At 45.4% G+C, this 19,570-nt stretch overlaps 3 protein-coding genes across 3 annotated transcripts; 2 read left to right on the forward strand and 1 right to left on the reverse strand.

Annotated features, from left to right (window-relative positions):
* Positions 1-1,700: 1,700 nt before the first annotated feature.
* On the reverse strand, positions 1,701-4,091 carry LOC120671898 (protein MOTHER of FT and TFL1 homolog 2-like). Its single transcript, XM_039952158.1, has 4 exons — positions 3,783-4,091; positions 3,608-3,669; positions 3,465-3,505; positions 1,701-2,046 (listed from the first exon to the last, which is right to left on the reverse strand). The coding sequence occupies exons 1-4, from the start codon at positions 3,975-3,977 to the stop codon at positions 1,829-1,831; spliced, it is 516 nt and encodes a 171-aa protein (XP_039808092.1). The 5' UTR covers positions 3,978-4,091; the 3' UTR covers positions 1,701-1,828.
* Positions 4,092-5,855: 1,764 nt separating this feature from the next.
* LOC120674272 (cell division cycle protein 123 homolog) lies at positions 5,856-7,680 on the forward strand. Its single transcript, XM_039955427.1, has one exon. The coding sequence runs from the start codon at positions 6,043-6,045 to the stop codon at positions 7,306-7,308; it is 1,266 nt and encodes a 421-aa protein (XP_039811361.1). The 5' UTR covers positions 5,856-6,042; the 3' UTR covers positions 7,309-7,680.
* A 4,711-nt stretch (positions 7,681-12,391) lies between these two features.
* LOC120674545 (transcription factor RHD6-like) lies at positions 12,392-14,201 on the forward strand. Its single transcript, XM_039955710.1, has 5 exons — positions 12,392-13,041; positions 13,207-13,320; positions 13,459-13,524; positions 13,665-13,730; positions 13,867-14,201. Exons 1-5 carry the CDS (start codon positions 12,505-12,507, stop codon positions 13,978-13,980), a joined length of 897 nt encoding a protein of 298 aa, XP_039811644.1. The 5' UTR covers positions 12,392-12,504; the 3' UTR covers positions 13,981-14,201.
* The last annotated feature ends 5,369 nt before the right edge of the window (positions 14,202-19,570 follow it).

Here is a 19,570-nt window from a genome sequence, read left to right on the forward strand (position 1 = left end):
TTCTTCTCAAACTTCTATTTTTTTCTCTTAGCCACAGTGGCGAAGCCAGCTGCATCACGTAGGGGGGCTCATTCCTCTTCCTCCCTCTTCTTCTTGCTCCTTTCCCTTCTCTTTTCCTTATTCTTCCGGGGGGCTCATTCCTCTTCCTCCCTCTTCTTCTTGCTCCTTTCCCTTCTCTTCTCCTTATTCTTCCTCTTTGCTTCCAATGAAGTTCTTCGGGGTAGGGGGGCTTGAGCCCCTCTGCCCCCACGCTGGCTCCGCCCCTGCTTAGCCATTCCCTTGATAAAAAGGAAAACAATAAATTTCCGTGTGTAACATCAATTTATACTTCTGCTATTATCCATATCATACGGGGTATTTTTCCACTCCACACCTAAATATCTTTTCTATTGTTCGATTATACAAAACCGTTGTTTATATATACGATTGAAATAAACATGCTAGACGCTAGTACTCAAATTATATTACATTTTGACATTTCTAGGTGCATAGCAAAAATATGTATAAAAAATGCTAAAACATCCCATAATTTGAAACGAATGGAATATAGTTAAAGAGGAAACACTACTACAAAAAATCTTTTCAGAGGCGTTCGTTTTTTATTTTCAGAGGCATGCAGACCCAAACGCCTCTGAGTTAGGGTCAGTGTTAATGCCATATTTTCAGAGGCGTTTTTCCGCACGCCTCTGTTAATAGGTTAGAAAAAACAAAAAAAAACCATCGGGCCCGCCGAGCCCATCGGGTGCCGCCGCCGCCGCCGGCGCGTCCGCTCGCCCCGGCCGCAGCCTCCTCGCGCCTCCTTTTGTATGATCTCTCTCTCTATACCCGTTTGCCGTGGCCGCCCTTCGCAGCAGCCTCCGAGCGCTGCCGCCGCCGCCGGGGCCCCCGCCGCGGCCTCCGCTCTGCCGCGCCATGGGTCCTGGATTTGCTCGGCCGGCGTACAGAGAGGGGCGCGCCGCCCTGATCTGCTCGGCCGCCGGCGCTTGGGAGGGAGAGGGAGGGTGCGGAGGAGAGGGGCGCCGCACGTAGAGGGGCGCGCCGCCCTGATCTGCTCGGCCGCTGGCGCTTGGGAGGGAGAGGGAGGGTGAGGACGAGAGGGGGAGGTGGGCCGGCTGCAGAGGATCCTCGCGGCGGGCTACAGAGCGTGGGAGAGAGGGAGGGGAGGAGAGGGAGGGGATTAGTGAAAACCCTGCGTGTGGATATATATCGAGTTATCTATCGGGCCGAGTCGGGCCTGAACGGGCTGGGTTGTTTAACTGAGGCGGACCTGTTACGGATAACCGCCTCTGAAAATATCCCGATTAACTGAGACGGTCACGTTACACATGACCGCCTCTGTTAATCGATTTACTGAGGCGTTTTTTGTAACCGCCTCTGTTAATAAAAAAATGACTGCCTCTGTTAATGATGGGCATTAACAGAGGCGTTCGCCCAGTATGAACGCCTCAGATGCCATTTTCAAGTGGCTCACAAAATCCATAATTGTAGTAGTGAAAGAGCCAACAGCTGTTATTACCCAGAAGCGAGCTAGTGACGAAATCAACTCCAAAAGCCACAGTCCATGCAAGACGCATGCTGCATATACAAGCAAGCGTACAAGTACACAGACAGCCATACGTATACGAACACACTTACACACAGCAGCAGAGAAAATATACGAGTATACGGTAATTAATAAGGTACTTAACGGGACAGTATAGTAAAGCACTTATTCATTCACCGGCGGCGGTAATTATAATATAACCGCCGGCGGCCGGCGCACGCACGCACGCACTCGCAGCAGCTAGCAGCTGGCGCGCCGTGGAGGGGAGGCAGAGGTAGCTGTTGATTAGCGGCGGCGGTTGGCGGGCTCCTTCTGGGCGTTGAAGTAGACGACGGCGGTGGGGAGGCCGAGCTCGTGCGCCGCCGCGAAGGCGCGCGTGTTGAAGTTGGCGCGCTCCGCCGGCGCCTCCGCGCGCGCGCGCGTCTTCTGCTCGAACAGCACCAGCACGTAGCGGTGGATCCCCACCGGCGGCCGCGGGCCCATGTAGTCCACTTCCTCCTCCCCTGCAGCACACACGCGCGCGCACACGTCACGGTCGTCGTCGATCGGCAACTGATTAAACCGCCTGCCGGCCGGCATGGCTGCGACTGCGAGCATGGAGACCGCGCGCTCACGCGCCGTCGCCGTCACACGTGTCCCGCCTCGCCGGCCAACGCTTGGCGGGGCGCGGCGCCACGTGCGGCGCGGCGGCAGCCTCACAGTGTGCTGCCAACTCGCGCGCGGCGCGAACGGCGGCGGCTCTGCGTGAGAGTTTGTGCCGCGCAGTTGCCGGCGCAGGGCACATACCCTGACGACATGACCCCGGCCCATCAGTGCGTGCAAGAAATTAAAGGTCACACATATCTGTTGGTTTTGTAGTTTTCCGTTTCTAAAAACGGAAAGATCACACATCCGTGCGTGCATGGCGCCCATGAGCCATGACATAGGAAAGATCACACATCCTAGCTAGGCTTCTTTGATCGAACTAGCATTGCATGCGTAGCCTAGGAAAGTATATTCTGGTGTGACAAATGATTGACGCATGGTTCAAATGTTTCTTCCCATTTCCCAGACTTTTTTGGGGTACAAATACTCAGCAAACTTTTTCCCAACAATTTCTCTCTAGAGACGGCCAACAATAACGTGCATAATACATTCGTTAGGATGTTATTGGCAACTTGTTAATACTATCCTCAAACATAAGAAATATACTTGCAAAAATTATTGGCTGCTCGAGAAAAATGGCAAGGGCTAATAAATTTGTTGGCACGACTCGTGAAATAATTACAGAAAAAAATCTAAAATTAACATTCTTTATATTATCCTGTCAAATGTACACTGAGTTTTAAGTACTCCTAACATATAACTTAAATCATTTTCATTATGAAAAATACTAGTTAACTCATATTGTGGATTTGTGGTCGTGGGTAATAATCCTAAATGGAATTTACAAAGAGTCTTTGAAAGCAAAAAGAGACCAATTAAGCAGGGAACAAATTTCTGTCAGCAATTAGCAAATACAGCAACTGCAAGCAAGCATATTGGCTGAATTAAGTTGGTACAAAAGAATTAACCAACTATGCGAAGTGGAGTAAAAGAAATTGACGAAAACATATGAAATAGTCCATGCTAGGTAACACTCGCTTAACGAAATTAATAATGCAACTAGTCGTCAACCTGCGCATTCGCACAGGCTAAGCATGCCCCTGAAAGAATATAAAGTCTAGCAAAGTGACATAGAAAAGAACCCACTGATCAGCAAGTTAAAACAAGCATAGACATGTCAAAATTATTAGAGACATACTACTACATTCCGTTCCAAATTGTAGGTCGTTTTAGCAAATCAAGATATATATATATATATATATATATATATATATATATATATATAGATTTTGCTGTATATCTAGACATATAACCGAAGAATAATTACAAAACTCACCTTTTGATGCATCTGTTCCCCCTGGTATATTAGTCACTATCCTGCACATGCCCCAAATATGTCTCAAGGAGAGCTCATGCAGTAGTTCGGGTAGCAAGAACAAAAGCAAAGTAGGACGTGGAATAACTGAAAAGGGTATGTACCAGTGGAGATACTCCCTCATGGTGGGGTCGCTGGGGCTCGGCGCATCCGGGTCCGTCATGATCTGTAGTGCAACACATGCTATATACGATGAATCTATCGGATGTCGCGGCGCGTGCATGGGCAACAAGCTGCTAGCAAGCAGATCGATGCATGCATGCATGGACCTACACATACCAGCGTGTAGAGGTCGTTGCGGCGGCCGGAGATGCGGACGAGCGGCGGCGCGGCGGCGGCGGAGGGCTTGAGGAGGCAGCCGTTGCTGATGTCCTTGGACCCGTACGCGACGGTCATGTTGATGGAGGGCACGAACAGGTCCACCACCTCGCCGATCACCCGCCCCACCACCAGCGGGTCCACGAACCGGGCCATCGTCGTCGTCTGCTATGATCTAGAGCTCCGGCCGGCCGGCGGCGGCCTCCCTCCTCCTCCTCACTGTCTCAGTGTGTGTGTGCGAGTGCGTGCGCGCTTGCTTCGACGGCGGGCCGGGAGAGGAGGACCTGCTGCCGTCGCAGTGCCAACTACTTGTAACTTGTTCCGATCCGCCGCGTGACGACGCCACACCGATACGGGGGCTGGCCTGATCAGCATGTACAGCAGCAGCAGCAGCAGCAGAGCGAGCGAGGACGGCACAGAACGGTGGGCTTCGTCTTTTTTTTTTTTTGAGTGCCTCGGTGGGCTTCGTCTTGGTGTCATGGGACTTGGATTATTGGCACGACGCAGCGCGCAGCCGCCACGTACCAGCCTGGGAAGCCGGCCCGCAGCGACACGTGTGCCGTGATGATCTGGACGCAGCTGGGTTGTGTACGTGCGCCCTGTGTCCACATTGAATGAATGAATCTACCCTTCAGAAAACAGTGATGATGAATAGAGTAAGAAAAAGTCTAATTTACCTCCCAACTTTCACGAAAAATCTGATTTTCCTCCTCTAACTATAAAATCGGGTATATTTACTCCTTGAACTATCCAAACCGGTTCAAATGTCCTCCCTAACAGGTTTTGACCTCGGTTTCATCCTTAAAAAATCATAGTAAATTATAAAAAAATTATAAAATAGAAAATTCAATTTTGTTGAACCCCACATAAGTAGATCTATACAGTGAATATATAATATGATATACTTTAGTACAAAATTTTTGCTGCAGCTTTAGATATATACTTTTTAAAATAATTTATAACTACAGTTTTCGTGATCAAATTATGGTGAAATTTTTATGGTAGGCTAATCATTATATGCTTGAGCTGTACTAAAAATTTCATACTTATTAGATCATTCATGCCTGAGTTATGGTGGGCTAATCATTACATAGTGGTTTTTCTCCTTTTCTTTTATGTTTATTTTGGCTGAATCTTTAAAAATTATATTAAATCATAAAAAATAGAAAATAGAAAATTCAATTTTGTTGGACTCCACATGAGTAGATCTATGCAGTGAATATATGATATGGTATACTTTAGTACAAAATTTTTGTTGTAGCTTTAGATATATAATATTCTGTAATTAATTCATAACTACAGTTTCTTGGTCTAATTATGGTAAAATTTTTGTGATAAGCTAATTATTACATGCTTGAGCTGTACTAAAATTTCATGCTCATTGGATCATATATTCCTGAGTTATAGATTTATCTAGGTTTATCCTGAGTTATAGATTTGTATAGATTTATCTTAGATTTGTCTAGATAAACTTAGATAAATCTATAACTCAGGAATATATGATCCAATGGGCATGAAATTTTTAGTATAGTTTAAGCATGTAATGATTAGCCCACCATAAAATTTTTAACATAATTGGACCACATAATTGTAGCTATGAATTAATTACAGAATAGTATATATCTAAAGCTGCAGCAAAAACTTTATACTAAAGTATACTATATTATATGTTCACTGTATAGATCTACTTATATGGGGTCCAACAAAATTGGATTGTCCCTTTTATGATTTTTTTATAATTTAATATGATTTTTTAAGTATGAAACCGGGGTCAAAACCTGTCAGGGAGGACATTTGTACTGGTTTGGATAGTTCAAGGAGTAAATATACCCAGTTTTATAGTTAGAGGAGGAAAATCAGATTTTCGTGAAAATTGGAGGAGGTAAACTAGACTTTTTCCGATAGAGTAATTCTCACCGGCTGGGCTGGCTGACGCTTGATAACTATTGGGCCCTCCTAGGCCGCTCGACAGGTAATTTCCACGGTCCATTTGAAGAAAGAAGTCTAATCTGTTAACATCCGGGACCAAATTAGACCCTAGCCCGGCCCAGCTAGAGAGGGAAAAGAGGACCCGAAAAAGAGTCGACCACGGCGTACGGCACGGCGGCGAGGGTCTAACCCAGGTCGAAGCCACCGCCGCCGTCGACGAGAGCGGAGCCTCGGAAAGCACACCCACGGCGGCCCCAGAGAAGCGGCGAATCCCGGAGGATCGGCGGAGGAGATGCTTCTCGAGGAGCTGCTCCGCTGCCAGATCCAAGAGTGGTACCCGGCCTTCCGCCGCCACTCGATCCCCACCGTCATCATCCCGCTCCCCGCCGCCTTCCTCCGCTACCTCGCCGGCCAAGAGGCCTACCCCGACCCCGACGCCGGATCCGGCGCCGACGAGGAGCCGCTCCCGTTCCTCCTCCCCGCGATAACCTCCGGCCGCCAGCCCTTCGCGCCCATCCACGCCCACCACCCCGACCCGGACTCCCTCCTCAACTCGGAGCTCTTCTTCGGATCCAGCACCGAGGACGTCTACGACCCCGACGCCGACCACCCGCACCGGCCGGAGTTCCCGGAGCTGGAGGCGGCCGTCGACGCCGCCATCGCGGAGCTCGGCGGCGCCGCGCTCCCCAAGCTCAACTGGAGCGCGCCCAAGGACGCCACCTTCATGTCCGCGGATGGCACGACCCGGTGCACGTGCTTCGCCGAGGTTGCCATGCTGCTCCGCGCCTCCGATTGTGTGGCCCACGACCTCGCCTCGGCGCGCCAATCGTGTGAGGATTTTGTGCGCCCGGAGGGTGCTCGACGGAATGCCCGGAAAGTTAGTGCTAGTGCCGAGGAAGCTGCTACATCAAATGTCAATGTGATTGGCGGCAGCAGCAGCACTGGTGAAGCTCCAAGTGATGTGGAGGACCAGACAAATGCTGTGGATTGTGATGCGGAAGATGCCCAGGAAGAAGAAAGTAATGGGGATGCTTGGGTGGACGATGGGTTCCAATACTATCTCGCCCTCCGCAAGTGGTACCCAGGCCTCCGTCCTGAGTCAGAGTTCAGATGCTTCGTACGGGACCGGAAGCTGGTTGCTGTGTCCCAGAGAGATGCATCAGCTTACTACCCATCACTGCCTGGATGGAGTTCTGAGGTGCAACCGAAGATTGAGGTTTTCTTTGAGGAAGTTATTGAGCCACAGTTTGGTTCAAACAATTATACATTTGATGTGTATGTGACAACTGATGGGCGAGTCAAGCTGATAGATTTCAATCCATGGGGTGGTTATACCTTGCCGCTGCTGTTTACTTGGGAGGAGCTTGAAGAGGAGGGAAGAGAGCATGAGCTGGAGTTTAGAATGGTCATGCAGCAGGGTGCAGTGAGGCCAGGATTGATGACAGCAGTGCCATATGATATGCTGGATTGGGGGGAGGGGAGTGGCTGGGATGTTTTGCTGAAGAAGGCTGATGAAGAGCTCGACAGACAGATGAACTCACTAGATGGTGCTTCATAATTGCGTTTCAGAAAAAGATGTTTGGAGTATGCAGTATGTGCACAACTTAAAGTGATATCTGCTGATTTTCTTACCAGCCACATACTACAGTCACCTGCTTTTCTTAAGATTGATATGCGGTCTCCTGCCACTATGCTGTTCTTTATTTCCAGTTACTCTTATAGCGCTAGGCTGTAAGTGCAGATCACCTATTATAGCCACATCGTGTCATGTATTGGTTATTCAGTTATAGTCTCCAACATAACTAATATGCGTTTTAGTTTAGTTGAGCTGATGGTTAGTACTTGAATCTTAAGAAATGTATTTGCAGTGAAAATTTGTTGGCCTTCTGCTCAGATGCAATGAATATCCCTCATCTTTCGTTGTTGTTTACTTGTTTATAATTGCTCCTTATATCGACCTGTTCATCTGAAAACTTCAGTTGAGAATTGAGATAGCAAATAGCATCTTGCTAGCTAATTTTAGTTTCTTCGTGCTAACTTATATTGTGAACCTCATGTGGGTTTGTAACTGAGTCTGATTTGTTTATCTGTAGTTGTGAAGGAGATTTAACTTACTGAATAGTCAAAATCACCTGCCACCTCCTCCCTTCCTAATAAACCACGCCCATGACATTGACATGACACATCACACATCATTGCCTGAATTAGACCATAGCCAGCTTAGAACACTAGACTCCTACTGCTTAGGTTGGCCAACTAAAGATAGTGATGCACAATAATGGAATAGGAATTGATTTATAGTTTGTGCATGCAAAGCCCTGCTTGGAACTCTTCTGGTTGGCCAACCAAAAATAGATATGCTCAGTAATGGTATAGGCGATGGTTTCTAACCATGTGTATGCAAACATTGATATGCAAGATATTAAAGACTTAGAGAGGTTAAGGCTGTAAACTCTGATAACACTATCATCCCCCCCACAGTTTCATCAGATGCTAGATTGAACTCAGTTAACTTTGTTGAAACCATATTTCAGCAATCGGTTGCATGATGAACTTTCTTTGAATATGATGGTTCATAGGACCTCTTGATAAAATGTGTGTCGCAGGCAGGGCGATTTGTGGAAGGATTGCAGTGAAGATTATATTTGAATGAAGTATTTGGACGTAGTCCTGGACCTTGACGGCGCAGAGGAGCCCTGACCAGCACCGCACCGCGGAGGCTGGGCGTAAGGAACAGGATGAATATCAATCTAATGCCTTCCTAGACTTGGTGGGGTCTCGATCTGCTTATATATTGCTAGGGCCCAGCCACAAAACCAAACTAATTATCAAACCAAACCAAACTAAATTTCAAACCAAACTAACTCAAACCAATCACTAAATCTATCTCTTAGCTGATATGTTTGAACCTCTCTCCTGGTCTCGTGCACGATCCGGGCCCTTCTGCTTCTTGCATTGGGCATACTGTAAGCCCCACATGACAATGTATATAAGCTGTTATGCTGGCGCATGCTTAGACACAATATGCTGTCTTATTAATAACCCTGAAGCTGTATAAGCAAATGGATCATGAACCCCTGCATACTTGAGCTGAGGCCCACCTGTCGCTATTTGGTAGTGCGCTTCTAGTCTAGTTAGCTATTTGGACGTAAGTTAACTACTTAAGCTTATTACATATTTACTAGTAAGTCTAAAGCTATAGGATACTGGCTTGCAATAGGTATAATTTATTTCCAAATTCATAGATGCCATGTTCTGTGAACTATGGTGTGTCAGATAATACAACATACCTCTTTTCATTCCAGTTAACTGAATGTGTTAAACAAGACTTGCTGGAGAACGTAACTTGATGTGTAGACTTTGTGAATTTTCTTCTAGTACCAATAACTCGAGGTATAACAGGGTGCCTTTTGAGAAATCCATAGGCTTGGAGTCTGGGACACTGCGCAGATATCAATTTATCGTGTTGAGCAGAAAACATGGTGATGTAATGGAAGATAAATATTTTTGCGGGTAAAAACATTAGAAGCTTCACAGAGCAGCTTGATCACTGCATTTTATTGCTTTGGTTACACCTTATTGTTATCATTATCTGAAATGTCGACTATCGCAAGACTGGCTTGCTAGACGACAAGCGATCATTTGAGGTCTCTGGACGCAGTGCTAGCTGATACCTTATTACTTATCCATCTATTACCATGCCGACTTCTTTAGGGTATTCCGTAGCACTTCAGTATCTGTTTATTTTAGGATACTACGAGCTGTATCCTGCTGCTGGTGAGTGGTGACAATTGAGTAAACAAAATCAATCGAATACCCTAGATCATGACCTGGGTTATATGACAAGGTCGACCTAATGCTGTCTTAATGATTAAGTACCTGATTACTGTATCTTCTTCTTGATAGGCCTAAGTTTTTGTTTTATATCGCAGGCTGGAACTTGAAGCAGAGATGATAGTTGTAATGAGAAGGTAACACGTAACAGTACAGATTCAGAGGCTTGTTGTGATGGTTCTAGAGGTAATTCACTGTCTCTAATCTGGGAAGCATTTTAAGTGAATTAATAATAGTCATACTGTTGTCCTCCTGCCACACATCTCCATGTTTATAGTGAAATTGGACTGCGTTAGTCAGTAACTACTAGATTGTAGTGAGAACTGATAGGCAGTAATGACTTGGCGGTCTCTCAAAATTTGTTATGCCCTGACCTGTTGCTCATTTCAACGTCAGTCGAGTGGTATCGCAGTGGCAGCCACCTGATCCTGAGAAGCTGAAACCGGTGGGTGGTTGCGCGTGCTGGGTGTCAGCACAAACCGCTCGTATCACAGCAACACATAGTTGTACAGCCATTATATCGGAGCACCCAACTCAACCGAGGCACAAAACCACGCTTAGAATTAATGATATCCAAGACTATCCGATTTGTTGGGCAATTATCCCCAAAGCATCTGATCAGCACAGAATATATAGTCCAGGCATGCACTAGCTGTTGTTTACTCCAAGCAGCCGAGTACGTCAGCTCTGGTCTTCAGAGACTGCCTTCATGCCGTATAATACTGCTGGTGCATTATACTTATGAGACTTTGCATCAGAGCTTTCAGATTTTTGTATTGCAGATGCACGGAGTCGAGTAGGTTGGTGTGGTGGGCGGGGCGCCTACGTGCGGCACGACTGGTTCGCACGTCCGCTTGTCTGATGGATCTCCTCTCTGAAGGGATTGCAGGGTCCAGGTTTATCACGGCTGCTGAGGGCTGAAGCTGGCTGACTCTGGAGCGGCCGGAGGGCACATAGTTTAAGCGTCCTCCCCAGCAAGTGTGACACTTGCGCCGAACATAGTTTTTTGGTGCAGCGTGGGGGCGCTGCTGGTGAGGCCATGTGAAGCTTTGAAGTGCAATCAAGCTCGGTTCATTTGCACCGTGCATGCTCCATGGCTTACCCATTGAAACTCGAAACGTGGGGGCACGACGAAGCTGGAGCGGATACGGATGCCGATCCGCCATTCTGCCGCCTTGACAAGATGCCCATGCATGAAGGCCTGCCTTGGTAAGATATTCATGAAGGGTTTTCTTCCCTGTACGTAGCAGTACAGCTTGTATTGTTTAAGGTACGTACGGTTAACTAACTTGGTCGATGTGTAGTATAGCTGCCCAATGTACATACAGCCAGTCCTGTTTAGCTGGATGCAAGTCTACTGGTACTAATAAATTTTAGGTATGTAATTTTGTCCTAAGTAAAGATGCAGAAGATGATGATGCAAGAAGATTCCCACTTTTATGTAGCAATTTTTTTTGAACGAACAAAAATTGTCTTTTTTGAACGAATTTTATGTAGCAATTTGAGCTGTTTGGAAACTTTTTTTTAGATTAATAGTGGTACTAGAATTGATCACACAATGTGTTTGGAAACAAGATTAGTAGTTCTTTTAGTGTCAGTTCTAGCACTCTGGGTTTTTTTTCTCTTGAACAGCAGGTGAGCTTTACTTTGAGGGTACCAAATTACCAACAATATATTAGCAGCCAATCAATTACACAACCATGCTTATACTAAAACCAAAATTAACTCCGAATCACCGGCCACTTTGAAGGAAACCGTCGGGAAATGTTGTTAGTCTTTTCCCGAACAATTTTGGAGGGAGAGAGAGTCCCCGCCTCCGTTTTTCCCCAAAAGAAGGGTTTTACCGTTTTACAGAAATGTTGATGAAAATATGATCCCCTATATTTTTCGTGTACTGCACATGCATGGCTCATTATCTAATGGGGATATAAAATGTTTGCTGTTAATACTTCGTGCGTAGCTTCATAATTTTATTAAAAAAAACCATGTCGTCACCTAGTTTTTTTTGTTTTTGTTTTGAAACTAGTCATCACCTAGCTTAGCCAGCTCGCTCTGAGCTCGATCCTCCTGCTGCCTTGATTTAATGCAAATGCACACAAGCACGAAGTGGCCTTGAATGCCACGTGAAGCGGATCGATCGATATGTGTGGATCAATTGCCTCTTCCACCGGAACATGTGGACTCCCGTATGCCGCGGCGGCTCTCAAGCTTTGCGCGTCACTAATAATTAATTACTGCTACTACTTGCCTTAATCAGCTGAGCTAAGCAGATAATTATTTGTAGGTTTGTAACCCTAAGCCCAGCAGCATGCGTCATGCCATTGCCATCCATGGCTGGCTGGCCTCCTAGAAGCTAACACACCAGTGTTTACTCCGCCGTGCATGTGCCAGCTTCATCATATCATCAAGACAAGACACCTCTCTAGTCTCTAGTTAAGAGTATTTTACACCAACTTGCTGCTGCCTTAAGCTCCAGAGCCCAGCAGGCAGCTACTCCCTCCGTTCTTTTTTATATAACACTATTGATTTTTTTTTCAATTTTGACCAATATTATTTAATTAGTCAGTTAGTTAAATGAAGTGAAATGAGTATCTTTACGTCTATTATCAAGAGTCTTTTGAATTCAACTTGAAGATTTGACTATTTGCATAAATATTTATAGAAAAGACGAATAGTCAAACGAAGAAAAAAAAATCAATAATGCCATATATTTAACAAGGGAGGGAGTCAGAAACCCTCTCTATAAAAGTAGCTGCCGGCCGGCCTACACGTTCCATGCATAGCTAGCTAGCTACCAAGAACAGAAACCCTAGTAGCTGTGTCCATCTAGGCACGGCACGATCGCGTACCAGTCTCGCCTTCTAGTGACACAAAGCTAGCTAGCTAGTTAATCAGTCTCGTCGAGTGATAGATCGACTAGATGGCTCAGGCAAGCAAGCGGAGTGCGATGCAGCAGCCGCAGCTCCGGCCGGTGATGTACGGCGACGAGCCTTCCTCCATGTCCCTCGAGCTCTTCGGCTACCACGGCGGCGTCGTCGTGGACGGCGACGAGGGCGAGGGCGGCTCTGCCGCGGCGGCGCTCTCGCTGCAGCTCGCCTTCGACGACGACAGCTTCAAGCACGGCGCCGCCTCGGCCGGCGGCGACTACTACAGCAGCTGGGCCGGGTACGGCGGCTCGGGCGCCAGCTCCAGCTCCAGCTCGTCGGTGCTCAGCTTCGAGCAGGCCGGCAGCGGCGGGCACCACCACCACCTGGGCGATGATGGGTGCGCGCTGTGGATGGATGTGGCCGCCGCGGGCATGGTCGAGCATCCGCCGCCGCATCAGCACGGATCCGCCTGCAGGTTCGGGCTCGTGAGCCCAGGCAGCTCGGCTGATGATGATGCCGGTGGCCTGCACATCCAGGGACTGGGCTCCGACCAGCCGCCGGCCAAGGCCACGAACAAGCGCGCAAGACCGGTAATAATTTACTATCTACAGTAATTATTAATTCATCGCCAACAATCAAGATGAATTTCATTCATGGTTAGTTGTGAGGAACTAAGGATCGCATCAAAAGTGGTCATACAATTCAAGATTTAAGCTACTTATAACATGATGGTGTTGTGCGTGCACGTGAATCAGGATGGTGAAGTGCAAGCAGCTGCCGCGGCGAAGAAGCAGTGCGGCGGCGGCAGGAAGAGCAAGGCCAAGGCTGCTCCTGCTCCTACCAAGGACCCTCAAAGCGTAGCTGCAAAGGTGCCATAACATTTCCTCTGCCCTTTTCTTCTTGAGAATCGTCATTGTTCTTGGGAGACGACACATAATCGTGGATCGATTTCTATCACGATCGGATTGGATTGACACAAGCTACATGTCCTGCATATGCATGTGTAGGTTCGAAGAGAGAGGATTGCTGAGAAGCTCAAAGTCCTGCAAGATCTCGTGCCTAATGGCACCAAGGTACATGCATCGACGATCATTCACTCGATCTAGTAGTTCTCGTGTATTTTCCTTGCCTTCCCTTGATAACTAAGTGGATCGAAGTTTCTAGTAGTCGTTAACCATATACTAACGTAGTAACGTAAATGACTCGTGTACAGGTGGATTTGGTCACCATGCTTGAGAAGGCAATCACCTATGTCAAGTTCCTCCAGCTGCAAGTAAAGGTACTTGATGATGATACCATAGGGTTGTGTCGACTCAACTAATTCTAGTCTGATCTTTGTTTCTTGTATGTGATAAAAGTGCAGTTTCAGCAGTCATCATCCTGATTCAGACATGTATATATGATGTATGCTGCAGGTGTTGGCTGCCGATGAGTTCTGGCCTGCACAAGGAGGGAAGGCACCGGATCTCTCTCAAGTGAAGGACGCCTTGGACGCCATCCTGTCGTCCCAGCAGTACCCTCACAAATGAGGCCATGCACTCGTGTTTTAGTTTCTTCTAGAAGGCTAAGATGGTGAAGATGTTAGGAGATGTTTTAGTTTCTTCTAGAAGGCTAAGATCGTGAGGATGTTAGGAGATCTACGCATGTATCGCGCGCTGACGAAGAAGAACAAGGCAAAGTAGTAGCTAGAGCACAAACAAGCTCTGAAAAATGGAATGGTTGAGATATCTCTGGAGTCTAGCGTTTTGGAGTTCAGCCATATACGGATCTTGTTTCTTTACACTCTTTTTACAAGATCATTTCTTCCTGTCTCATTAATGCTTACAAAGGAATTCCTTTGATAGTATCACAGTTTCATTTTTTTTGAATTCCAGCACTTAACTAGCAAGGATATGTAGTACGCAATTGTCAGCTCTTTGCTGGTCAAATTGTTAGCACCTGAAAGTTCAATCTGATTACCACAATCCAAGCAAGAACCATAGAAGACGATGGTGTTTGATAGATGATGAGAAAGATGTAGTGAAGAGATAAATTCGTCCATGTCGTGATAAGATATACATGAGATAAATTTTAAATAGATTTGTAGTGAATAACTGTAGGCCTCCTTGGATGGTGTCGATATATGTTTCGGTTGCCAAATTTTGCTGAAGTGTAGCCAACATTTTGTTCACCACACGCCATAGGAAAAGTTTGACAAGTAAATGAGTCTGTAATTTGCGGGACGCGTAGTTGAAAAAGTGCGGCAAGTTACAAGTATGGTACAAGGAACCCATATACTGGCATAAGAAACTGTGGTAGATCACCAACTTATCATGTGGTTAGTTTAGTTGTGGCCACCATCAAACATGCCCTTTGTTCATCAAACAGTCATCTCAAAACTTTCGTACATGAATCACCATCCTAGTTATTCCGGCTGAATCATGCTTTTAGGTTAAGAAGGATGGACATTTGGACATTAGAAGAACGGAGGCACTGGATCGGAGATGCGAAAAAATAACTAATTAATCTAAATGCCATGATCGTGTGCAAGTAATGTAAGCTAGTAACTTCTTGACAGGAGCATAATATCAAGCCCAAATCCCAATGGATGAGACGAGAAGCTTCTGAGGTAGATGGAAAAAAGAAATGCAGCATTGTTTTGTCATTTGGTCGGTCAGAGAAGCACGGACGATGGCATTGCAAGTAAGGATTCTTTCCGCACGGAGTGAGATCCAGATTAATCGACCTCTACCTGATCTGCACGAACTGATGGAGAGCTTGTAAAAATACAGCATGGCTCCACGACTGCCTGTCAGATGTCTTAATTGAGGGGCGTCATATATATAGATTACAAGACCCTGTACTCTGCCACTAGTTGTTTTCTGCGACAAAACATTGATAGTGTGGCACATGATTTTGGGTCATCATCGTCCAAGAACTGGTGTTTTCTCCAGGTCAAACAATTCTGTAATGCAACTGGGATGGCGATTTGCGAGTGACCAGAGGACGGAGATGCCGCTGGTGCTCAATGATGGAGAACAGCTTCCTTGCTCTTGAGGACTGATTGAACATATTATCAGTACAATGAGCCCAAGTTCCTATTCAGAAACTGAATTCTCGGTGATAACCCTGAGTGATGACACAATGTTGTTCCAAAGAGTTAGTCCACTTGCTGATCAAATTGCGCCACCAGCCCACCACAAGATATGGGTTGGAAGTTCATGTGGTCAAATTGACACCTTATTAAGTGTAAGAATTTGTCAAAAACAAGGACGTAAAAATGCAGTGTGACTTGCTCAATCTGCTTTTCCCTATTTTGTCTATTCTCCATCATGTAGAAGCAGGTCCAAAAAAAATTAAATGTTGAACGAAGAAAAATCTTTCCTGGAGGTCTCAGCAGGGGAACATGAGAGAAAAGTGAAGAGGCTCCCATCTGAGAACGGGATGTTAAATGGGGTACTCCAGGGATGTGTTTTCAGGGGAAAAAAAAAGAAAATAGCTGACCATCATCACACCGCATGATAATACCATCATCAGATGCTTGACATGTGGAACTGACTGTCATTCGCATCCTCATTAAAGGGAAAATGATAATCAATGCTGTTGAGATGCTACAATAACCCCTAATAATGAGATAATGGCCAGGAAATGTGATAGATCTTAGCTGTGCCAAGCAAATGGTCGGCGTTTAAAGCACATAGGCAGTATTATTCTTTGTAAAAATAAAGAAAAATTTTATAATGTGGTCCTAAGATCTACAAGTTTATAGCTACAGTCCTACAAAACCAAAGTCCCATCAGAACTAGATCATTGGGAAATTTCATTATACTTTAATTGTTGACAATGAGAGTACAATGGGAAATTGGGACATATTTTAGAAGTCAAACAATTCAGGATCGAGATACACATGAAACTTGAAACATCATGGCTGTGGATCTTCAAAGATCAGTTCTGGAAATTGGTGTTATTCGGGCGAATAGCAAGTCTTTTATTTATCAAAAAAATCAATTTCTGTGATCTTGTGAGGGTTGTATGGCTAATGTGATAATGGTGAAACCAAAAGGAATCAGCAAACATGGGGTGTTGCCATGTGCACTTGCGTGAGCATTGCGCTCTGTTCTCTGAGACATCATTCCAGCAGAATAAAATCCAAGTATTCTTCCACGCCATCTAGTATTGTATTGTATTGCACTTTCAATGTTCACTTCCAATCCCATGTGATTCTTGAACACAACTCTTAAACTAAAACCAACAAGGGCTACGAATTAATGGCGTTCCATGTCATTGAAAATTGGATTAAACTAAACAAGGACGTGAGGAGCACTACTACTTGCCTCCCAAAGTTCCAATTGCTTTCTCCTTTGTCTGCAAATTACAATTGAAAACAATTCAGAAAATCACATGAATTTAATGCACATACTTGTGAACATGCCATATCTTTAGTCCTTTGACTCAGAGGCCCACCTTTTCCAGTAGAAAAGTATTGGAGCGTTGAGGTAGCAAATGATCTGCAAAATAACTCAAAAGAAATTTACGGAACAGATTCATCATCACCCTTTGGTGCATCGATTGTGTAAACTGCTACAGCTACTCTCAGCGACCAGAGTGCTAACACGATAATATTTAGAACTGAACCGAACTGAACTCCTAAAAGCATCACATTGGTACTGCAGCAGCAAAAGGTTCCTCGAACTACAGGAGTACAGCAAACAAAAGCATCAAGATTAGACAAATTAATCCCCTGATAACATTAGGAAAGCAGAATTACCATTTGGTACCAATGCATGGCATCTTCACGAGAAACAAATACAGTTATGCAGGTACAGGGCTGTTCATAATTGCAACGAATACAAAGATTCTGATTTTTCATAATTATGCAAGCACAAGCTGCTCGCATGGTTCTAGGTTCTAACTCTGGGATTTTGCAAGAGGCCCACCATAGAAGTCGACATTCACAAGATCTATTTACAAGATCACCTAAAACGGGGAAAAAACCCCAAAAAACATACTAACATTCTTAACCACCGACCATTTAGTTATGAAGAAGGCTATAATCATCAATATCACCAGAAGCAGTTCCAGATTTGACCAAACTCTCGAAATCTATGATGGTTGACTGAAAATTGAAGTGATACCCACTTTGCATCCATGACTTTATGCACATTGTAGCCTGCATACTACTAAGGGGAAGGCAGTACCGCTGTTTGTGGATGTTGTCCCCTTTACTTGTGAACAATTCTTCAGGATCCATTGAGGTCCCCTGAATCGCCAAATAATCTCGGGCCATCAAGGAGAGCCGTGGGTAGCGGGAGGAATGCCCCCTCCACCATTCAAGGGCATCAGTGGAAATTGGTGCAGGGGGCTCCGCAAGATACTGAGAGAGCTCATCAGCAGCAGTGGTCATGCTCACCCGACGTCGTTTACGAATAATCTCTTCAGCAAAGGAGAATGCGCCAGCTTCCTCTGTGGTTTCCTGAGTGCCATGACCATTTCCAACAGCTTGGAAGGTGTTGCTGTAGTCCCTGACAAAATGGTTCCTTGCATCATCTAAGTTACTCTCAGAGTTCAAGCTTTCAGGGATGAGCTCTCCTTTAATCCTTGGGTCAAGAATTGCAGCTTTGAAGGTGTAGATGCTGTAAGCTTCAGATTTGAACTTACGAGCTGTCTCGGACATGTCACTGGCAATGGTCTTGAGCCATTCTTGGTGGCTGCTGTCACGGCACATTTTGATCAACTCAATGACATGGTCCATGAAGAAGAAGACCAGCCCAACAGTTGGTAATTTGCAATTACAAAGATTGGTAGTAGTTTTGAAAAAAGGCTCAAGGTACGAATGCAACGAATTGACCAGTGACTTCTCTTCGGTACTCAGAACCCAACCCCTTGGTCCGAAGATCTCTTCAACCTTCTTGATGGTGTTATCCATTGCATTAGGTGCCTAAAGGAAAACAGATATACAGAACTTAAAGAGTTAAAGCTGTAGAGCACAAACATGATAAAATGTACAGAAATGAACTATGCAGTACCTTCTTTACCACATCAAGCATATTATAATAGCTGCTCCAATGTGCTGAATGGTCAAAGGGGAGTTTCCATGAGCCTTCTTGATAAACTTCAGTCCAGTTCTTAAAATCCTCCATCATTTCCTGGTTTGAATTGGTCTGAAGAATAAACTCACGGATCCTGGACAAAATTGGTTTGACATTTTCCAGGCCTGCTTCAATAATAACCTTCAGTGTACTGGCAGCACAAGGAATGTAACAAAAGGGCAGCTTACGGAACTCAAGCTCCCGTCCAAGCTCATGCTCATGACAAGTGTTTATTGAATTTTGGCTGTTATTTTGTGTGCAAGCAAGGACTCTTGAATCAATGTTATATGACACTAAGACATCCATTAGAACTTGAAAAATCTTGGGGCCAGTGTATGGGTATGGGATACGACACACATCAAGTAGAACTTTCTGCAAGACCCAGTTTTCATCAATCCAATGGCACTTGACGGACATGTATACGATATTCTCATACGAAGTCCAAAAGTCCAGAGTAACAGAGAGCCGGGAACTGATACGTTGCAGAGATGCCTTGACATCCTCCTTCATACTTCTGAACACCTCTAGGGTAATTTCTTGAACCTTTTCTTTTGGCCAAAGCCTGACAGACGAGCTCAGGTACTTGCAACTGTCAATAAGCATATTATCTTCGAGGGTGGAAGGTGGAAGGGAGGAGCCAATAAGCCACCTAAGAAGTAACCAGTTGACATGGTCAATATCAACAGCTGGTTTCATCTTAGGTTGAGAATGAACTTTAGCTTGAGGTTGATCTTGAATTTGAGATTGACTTTGAACTTGAGGCTGTGCTTGGGCCCGAGCTCGCACCGGAACATGAGGTTTCTTGCTTCTAGTAACCATGGTAGTCTGTACGGTACTCTGAGCAGTGAAGCTGGGGCCTTCAGGAAGTTGGTGATAACCAGGGTGGCGGTTATTAAGATGCTTTCCCAAATTCCCTGTATACAGCCATGAGTGCATATTAGAGTATGTCCAACAAGTAGAACTGACTTTGTCCAATAAATGGACTTCAGGTTTGCTCATATCATCTACAAAAAATTGAGTCCTGTTATACTGGGAAAGGAGAAGTGCGCAA

The sequence above is a fragment of the Panicum virgatum genome, chromosome 5N (assembly GCF_016808335.1).
Source record: "Panicum virgatum strain AP13 chromosome 5N, P.virgatum_v5, whole genome shotgun sequence".
NCBI classification, from domain to species: Eukaryota; Viridiplantae; Streptophyta; class Magnoliopsida; order Poales; family Poaceae; genus Panicum; species Panicum virgatum.